Consider the following 8,621-nt stretch of genomic DNA (forward strand, 5'->3'; position numbering starts at 1 on the left):
GGTTTTACTCTTATGCCTCTTATTAGCATTAATCATATCTCTTTTTACTTGGCATTTGTGAACAAGTATTTTTTATTAGCTCAATAAAAGCTCAGATGCATAGAGCTACAAACATCAGGCACCTCAGCACACACACAGGATTGCCCTTGATTTTAACTTCTTTATGCCACAGAGAAGTTAAGACCACCAGTGTGCACTTGAGATCCACACTGGAGATAGTCCAATGAACAGGAAGACCCCATCACCTGCACTGTTCACTTTGCTAACTTTACAGCTACTACTGACTGGGCAGCATGGCTCTCACACTATACTTACATCTTATGTACCTCTGGAACACATCACAGATACTTCCTGGGTTTAGAAGTCCTCTGGGCTTCCTTCTCACAAGCATATCTTATGTCTTAGAGCAACACTCTAACACAGCATAAGAAGGTTGTCCGTGCATCTAGACTATACTCACATTTATTTAAACAAGTAAGCAATTTAAAGTCCCTGAGTTACATGTCGCCTCCTCACACCATTTCCCCAGAAATGCCTGCTTTCTGCTTCACCACTGACCAGTATTCTTCCACAGCAGCAGGCAGAGGGGATCTCCTGAGGCATGCCACTCTCGTGTCCAAAACAAGTTTCACTAGTTCCACCTGGAAGTACCAGGAAAGCACTTTACCAGAGTAGACATACAGCCCTCAGGTGTCTGGGCACACAGGTCACTCTCAACCTCCCTTCAGAACTTTGTTGTTGCTGATGCTTGCATTTCAAATTTCAGTATTTCACACCAAGCAGGGAACTTGCACCAATTAGAAGCAATTTTCAACAGATTATGATAGAGTACCAAAAGCAAAAAGTATCAAATGTAAACAACTTGTAAACACTAGTAACACATTGGTAGATTCAAATAACAGGAATGACCACAGAGACAACTCACAATTCAAAAACAGCCTTTTGTCATGAAGTCTTTATGGCTTGACAGAAAGAAAGTTAGATTTGTTTTTGATGTGGTTAGTGCAATTTTTTTTTTATTTGAGAGGTCAGTTAAGAAGAGTTAAACAGATGAATCCAGTATGACACCTCAGTTTCCGAGTTGCTTTTGAACTTGATCTGAAATATGGCACTGGACTCTTACGTAGAGTCAAGGCATTTGTGATCTCAGAAATAAAACCAGCTATTTGCCTCCCAGGATATGGAGAGGGCTCTTCAAGGGATAATTCATATTTCATATAAAACAGAGGAAGGAAAGCTTAACAGCATCACAAGTGCAGCTGCGTGCTTGGCCAGTACCTCTGCAATCCACATATACAACTTCATCTAATACATAATTTATTTGGAAAAGTGAATGAAGGAAGGAGGAGTAGGCAGACTCATTGAAGAGATGGGTAATGCAGCATTTGAGAACAGTCCACTCCTGCAAATTCAGGTTCCTGCAAAGTAACCTTGGGCTTTTATGCAAGGAAAGGCTACAAAAAGCATATTTCCCAACACTGTCTGAATTTAGATCCTCCTCTTCTGCTATCTCATGCAAAGCAAGAATGAATATCCATGCTTCTATCCAAAGCAAAAATCATTGTCACTTTCCTTGACAGTGATAATGGTGTTTAGAGAGAATTTTTCAAGTAGTGTACACCTTTCTGGAATCAGAATCAAGCTTCACGACACTCACCATATCTTCAGCTTTGATCCAAGCTATCCATTCCCTGATTCCAGAGACACCACTAGGTCTGGCACCACCATTTCCTTACACTTATTGCTTCACAAGCCGTATTAATTCCCAGGACACCTAGCTCACCAGATTGCTTTTGCTCTTCCCTTCATTTCTCTTCCTATACAAAGAGCTCCCATTATCCCTAATGGAAGTCAACACATGCGTGCACAGGACAGAGTAGACCTATTAAGGCTACATGGCTGACCAACAGAAATACATGTATGTAACTGAAATTTTCTTCTGTTCAGCAAAGGGCACTGAGTTTTAATTGAGACATTTTCACCTGTGACCCTTACTTCCTCATATCCACCTTCTCCCCCTACCCCCTTTATGTACGGGGAAGACTCACTGTGCTTCCCTGATGCAAAACAAGAAATAGATCACATCAAGTTTGCTCCATACACCAAAAGGTTAAAAAAAATAACCAAAGGACAAACTGGTTCACAGTTAACTATAAATAAAAGTGCAATAAGTGTTCAAGTAGAGTGTAGAGTTTAAGCAAGCTGTACAACCACATTTGGCATAGTCATCTTTTAAAGGCCCTGCGTGGGTCCCTCCCGTTACTGACAGCAGGGGGAAGAGGCTGAACACTATTAGCTGGTGCTGGATTTACAGGTCCTCGTCCATTGCCTCTCCCACTACCTGCATAAATGTGGCCGTGGTTATATGTGAATGGAAATCCACTTGCTTCAGGTCCAGTCTGTAAACCATTTCCTAAAAAGACAGAAAAAACGTTATCACGAGTTCCATGGGTTGAAATCACTGATTCCTCACATAAGTTTACCAACAGGGAGTTTGCAGTAAACACCAAACCCTGAAGACCAGAAGGAAAAGCCTCCCTGGCACTGCAAGACCCCAAATCACAGCTTACCCTTCCATTCCCAAACTACATTCCCTCCATCCCTCTCTCAACTAAAGCAAGAAGGGTCATGATAACAGCTGTGTAACACCAGCTACTGAGTATGGGCATTGTGTAAGTAGGCTGGAACTAAGGTTCCCTCTCAGTTTACACCTGCTCAAAGCCTTGAAGCATTTTCATATTTAAGATTCTGTGTTTAAATACAGCACAAAATGATCTGGGTAAGTCAAATATTGAAATTCAGATTACCACCACATCTGTTTTTGTGAGCTAACCAGGCAGGAAAGTCATGGTGTCTAGCAAGACTGAAGTAATTTTTAAAGCCAATGGCTCAGGAAGTTTAGAAAAGCAGAATTTCAAGTGCAGCTAAAACTTTTCAAAAGCATCACAACAATTTAAGATTAGTCAAGACCTCTTATGTGATATAGGCACCCCAAATATTCTTATCTCCTCCTCTCTCCTACAAAGAAATCCTAAAAACAGTTTCAGAAAATGTTCATGCTTACATGCTTGAGGTTCTGGACCCAGTCTGAATGACTTTTTAGAGCCTAGTACATTTTATCCCAAGAATGGAGAGCCCTTGAAATAAATTTCTATTCCCATTAAGTGTTTCTCATTTTTTCACTTCTACAAACTGAAAAAAACTTACCCAGTGGCCCAAAAGTACAAGTACTCATACCACTTGATGCAGAAATATTATTCTGTTCACCCTGTGCCTTTAGAGAAAGGTAAAAAAAAAAAAAAAAAGAGACAGGGATCAGAGAAAGAAAATTCACATTTTTACAGAAAGGGGCTGATTTTTTCCCCTCTGTGTTCTTACGGTGGCTCCACATGGAATTTATCTGCTACTTCAATTATTGGCTCATTTTTAGCTATGTATCACTGAGTCCCTTTTTTCCAGAAGAGTCACATCTGATCAGAGACTAGTGTGAAATATTCAGAACAAAGAGCACTTTAGGCCAGAAGCCTCAGACAATTTTAACATACCAGTTTGTTCTGCCCGACGTGTTCTGAGTTGGGTTCGCTGTAGTTTGGCACTTCTGAGTACACCATGCAGAACCTGGGAAGAAATTAGGATTATTAGAAAGTTCTAAAGCCATTTTTTAACAGAGTTCTCAACTCCACAATTCACAGAGCATATATTCTTGACACATCCCATCAGATAGAAGTAATTACTCCAGACCCCACTGTTCAGAACATATCAGTAGGTATTAAAAGGCTCTTTGATCCCTTCATAGGCTTGTGGTGAGGCTGCCACATCTTCCTGGTGAGGGCATTTCAATCAAGCAGAGGCAAGTATGCATTTAATCAAGGAGGTAAACTGGCCTAAATAAAACAAAAGGTGATGAAAGGGCTCCCTTTGTCTCTCTTCCAGCTGCATAATCTTGTCCAGCACCCACTCACAAGGTCACTTGAGGCACTGAGTCACCCAGCCTGCTCCCAGACAGGGACTGCATTACACCTCTAGAGAAAACTCACTCCCACACACTCCCATACTGTGCAGTGCCCCATTAATAATAATAGCACAGAGGAGCCCAAAACAGGCAAGTAATTCAAAGCATCCTTTTCCACTCAAGGGGACTATGGCAGAATAGGCTCATCAACTCACAACATGGAAATTATGGAAGAGAAGAAGAAAGATCTGGATCATTACACTGCTTGGAATGGTTAAACACAAGTGCAGCTCCCACCTGCTGCTGAGAGGTACAACTCAGATAAGAACTCTTATCACTCCAGCCTGCTGGAGAGTAAGTCAGCTGGGTGACTTCTGAGGTAATGGATTTTGTACAAGACAATCTGTAGTTTTTTTTTTTTCATGTAAATCCATCTGAACACTAGGCATTTCTGAACCATAAAGGAGGGTATGTAGCAACCCCAGAGCCCCACTTCCCTGATGACTGCAAGGTTTCCCAGAGCACTTTGTGCAACAGTGGAAGTACTCTTCTGGTTAGAAAAAGTTGCTATTTTTTTCTATTGCTCAAGTATGTTAGTCATGTTTGTTCTTAGGCAGGAGCTGTTGCCCCAGTCCGTGGGCAGTTTAAAGCAGGTTTAATGAGGCTTGCTTCTGCTTGGATATGATTCACTGGAGTGACCTTGCTCTTCCTTCTCTGCATTGCTTGTCCCTCAAGGATGACACACATACAAAAGGCATCCACCAAAATGAAGTGGTTAATCAAGATAAGGCCTAGGTAAGCAAAGCAGATTGTCATTTATACAGTTCCTCCTCCTAGACCTGTGCCGATGATGGAGGCCGATTTCCCTCAAAGTACTTACAGTCCAGACAGGGTCAGAGCTCATTACACCCACAACCAACTGAGAACACACTTTTGCTGCCCTGAATTTCATCTCCTAAGAGCTACCAGGTCTCATACTTACCATGGCACTCTGCTGAGAGGTATGAACACACAATACTTACTCCCCAATTTTATGCAGCTCCCCTCCTCGTCCCGTGTAAAGTGTCAGGCATCCTTTCCACAGAGATGCGTACCTGGCCAAAGAAAGGAGAAGTGAAGCAGTTTCTTAGTGACTGACATGACAGAAGAAGTGGAGGCATGCTATCTTCCAGGAAGTTAACAAGTATTACATGCCAGCATGGACTAAAAAAATTCCCAGGTTCCTCAATGTCACCGACACCAATGGTTTACAGATCCCCATGTATTACTTCTAGCAACAGGTACTGGAAACTCAGCAGACTCCTTTGACAATTCCAAGAAAGCAGCCAATTATTTTGAGATTGGATGCTCTTTTGTTGACTGGAACAACCTTTATGACTTGTCCTGCAGAGAAAAGGCATTTTGCCAAAAGCAGTATCTGTGTTATATTTGGTGACAACTCTCAGTTCTGCTTTCAGCAGGAGCCAGGAAGAATCACCTTTGCTTGCTGGAGAACAGCTACTGCTACTGAATGTGTATGATCAAAAGTGCTTCCATTCTTAATACAGGTTCTTACCAGACTGGGTTTTTAAAGGCACAAGTTTGGCCATCAAACTCCAAGTGATGTATAGAAACACACTGAAATTGGTTTTTGAATGCAGGAACGTTCCCTTACAAAGACAGGTTGAGTCCACTCTGTTCTTTATGGTGGCACTTGACTTCAAGCACAGAAATCTGAGCCATACAAAACTTTCTGTGTAATTGTTCCCTTCAGTGAGGAACATCACATATATGTAGAGAATGAGGAAAATGCAGACCAGAAACACAGGCACAGTGCAAGGGCATTAAAAAGAATATGGGTGTCTTCTAGCACAGGAACAGGCAGCCTCAGCAACTGCACTCACAGGAGTCACCACTCTGGACAAGTCACCGCTTCCTTACACTCCGGGTGTATCTCTGGAACAGAGATAACAAACCTTCCTCTTGCCCTTTGCCTTATCTGCTGAGACTGGGAGACATCCGGCCACAGGCAGGGCCCTGAAGAGGCACCAGGGAGGAGTCAGGCTGGCAGGAGAGGACAGCACTGCCAGTGCAGTGATAACCTTCTCTGTACTTCAGCATGAAAGCACAGGCACTTTAACTGCAGATACTATCTAGGAAGCTTTCCATCCAGAACCAGGATTAGTGTTCTTCACTTCATAGATTCACTTCAAAGATTCCCTCACTGCTTAACCTTTAGTAACCAGCTAGTCAGGCAGTCTTGTGGCAGAAAACAAAGGAAAAGAGCTACCAAACAATAAATGTAAGTCAAATATACATTTACTGGGAAAAGACCCAGCAAACCATGTGACTAACAACCCCCAGCACAGTTATTCCACGTATGCAAGCATTGGTTTTTATCTGAAAAAGAGCAGGCCATAAAGCACTAAACTCCAGCACTAATTTCAAATTTAGAAATATTAAGTACAACAGCTTCCTGTAAACGGGTTCACCACCCAGTGACAAAAGTAAGCAACAGTGTCTGCTTTTGCAGAGGAATGCATCTGCAGCTTGAAATTCAGCAAGGGGCAAAAAAAAGGCATGTTTACTGGTGATTCCTGTGTAAGCTTTTCTGCTTGCATCAGAGGGCATCCTGCACTATGAAGCCAGATTGGCCTACAGAGCTGAAATTCACCTGCCTTTTAATGGCAACATCACACACTCAATTCTATTTAAATATAAAACTGTGTTTGGAGAGCCCCGTATGCCAGCATGAGGCCAGTTTTCTGAAGATGAGAGCCAAACCAGAATGGATTTAGCTTTTGCCATTTCACTCCCTCTGCAGTCCTAAGGGAGCATGTAATTCATGTAAATGAAGGCATGACTTTGCCACCCACCAGAATCAGTGATGTCAGCTCATAAATTTAATACGTACAAGCCAAGCTCGGTTTTTTACATTAAACAATGCCATGACTCGTTGCACAGAAACACCAGAGCAGTTACAGTAAGCCAGTCACAGAAGGGAGTACAGTAATGCAGCTGAACAGTATTGCTCTTAATTTGTTCCAATGTCATTTACTCACGGGGCTTTGTGCTGGCCCAGAGCTCTGGTTTAGTTCCACCCATTCCTGTGCTCCACGTGCCCTCCACGCAAGCAGCCCTCCCCAGAACCACCTCTGCTGAGGAGTCAGCCCATTTCGTGTAAAAGGACATTTGCATAGGAGGAAGCAGCTGTAGTTTTGGTGGCAAGGGTCATGCAATTTCAGTCCAGAACTGAGAATTACACTCAAATGAACAACTTAAGAGCAGCTCAGTCAGCAGCCCGAGTTGCCTTTCACCTACTTTTGCATAAAAACAAATTAACAGGACCTTACACACACTGCAGATCCTGGAGTGCTGTAGGCCAAAGGATCAGTGTAATGGATTTCTAAAAGCGCAGCCTGACTGGCATGAAGAACTCAAATGAAACTTACTATGACTTAGCTAGTGACAATTTAAGTGACACGGAAAAGGATTTTCAGATTACCTGTAACCTCACAATAAGTTTGGGGGTTGGGTTTGTTTCTTTTTTTAATTAAACTACCTCCGAGGAATTATTTGCATCTACACAAATTAACACATTCTACAGTGTAGCCCTAGAATGAAATTTTATATTGAAACTGAAAAGGTTCTCCTCTGCCTGTCACTTTTGTTACATCATTCCAGTGAAAAGCAACTTTTCTGTGCAATATGTAATCATCCTCACCTTTCATTAGGGAGCTGACTGCAAGAGTAAAGAATTAGCTGTGAAAATAAGAATATGCTTTGGGACTTCCCCTGCTTGATTTACAGGCCAGGACTGACTGTTGAGTTCCCCCCTGCCCCAAAAGTATTTTCCTAGGAAGCTTTTTAAAGCCAACACAAGTCTCTTGACCACCACCTCCTGATTACAAACCCAAGCCCCTCCCTGCCTGTACACTCAAGCTAGGCATGTTCTGGCCTGGGAAAGGTGGGTTTAATTTGGCAAGTGACCTTAGGGCGCTGGCTCGGTTACAGGGAGCGGGTCGGAGGCGGCGGCCGTGTCCCCCGTGGCCCTGGAGCGGCCCCGCGGGTGACAAAGGGCAGCGCGGCCCGGCGGGCGCGGGGCGGCCCCGTACGCACCCTTTGGTCAGGCGGATGATGTCCCCCGGCTGGATGAGGCCGCCGATCTCGTCCCACACGCAGATGGTGATGCTGCCCGTCTTGTCCGCCACCTTGCAGGACCTCACCTCGTGCCCGTCCTTCGTCTTGGTGACTCGCCCTGCGGGGAGAAGCGCGGCTCAGGGGGGGCACGGCGCCGCCGGCCCCCCCGCCCGCCGTGACACGCGTGGGCGGCCCGGGGGTGGGGCGTGCCGGGCGCCACTTACCGATCTCCAGCACAATAAAGATGACATTTAAGTTTTTCAGTCCGGGTTTTATGTCTTTTATAAGGAAATACGTGTCGCTCGCCGCGCTCATGCTGCGGCCGGCGCGGGGGTGAGGGCTAGCGGGGCGGGCCGAGCCCGCATCCCGCGGGGGAGCAGAAGAAGCGCGGGGCCGGGCAGGGGGGCACCGGCGACCCTCACAGGGGACGGGGACACGAGCACCGAGGGGCTGTGCGGTGACTGTGCGGCACGCCCGACCCCCACCGCTCCCTCTCCACACCGACACCAGCAGCACAGCTCCCACCCCGCCTCCCGCTCCCGCCGGCACT

The 8,621-nt window shown here is 44.8% G+C and overlaps 1 protein-coding gene across 1 annotated transcript; it reads right to left on the reverse strand.

The window, feature by feature from the left end:
* Nucleotides 1–1,294: 1,294 nt before the first annotated feature.
* NABP1 (nucleic acid binding protein 1) lies at nt 1,295–8,621 on the reverse strand. Its single transcript, XM_068196328.1, has 6 exons — nt 8,296–8,621; nt 8,051–8,189; nt 4,975–5,046; nt 3,546–3,618; nt 3,208–3,274; nt 1,295–2,413 (listed from the first exon to the last, which is right to left on the reverse strand). The coding sequence occupies exons 1-6, from the start codon at nt 8,384–8,386 to the stop codon at nt 2,226–2,228; spliced, it is 630 nt and encodes a 209-aa protein (XP_068052429.1). The 5' UTR covers nt 8,387–8,621; the 3' UTR covers nt 1,295–2,225.

Source organism: Anomalospiza imberbis, chromosome 7 (assembly GCF_031753505.1).
Source record: "Anomalospiza imberbis isolate Cuckoo-Finch-1a 21T00152 chromosome 7, ASM3175350v1, whole genome shotgun sequence".
Classification (NCBI taxonomy): domain Eukaryota; kingdom Metazoa; phylum Chordata; class Aves; order Passeriformes; family Viduidae; genus Anomalospiza; species Anomalospiza imberbis.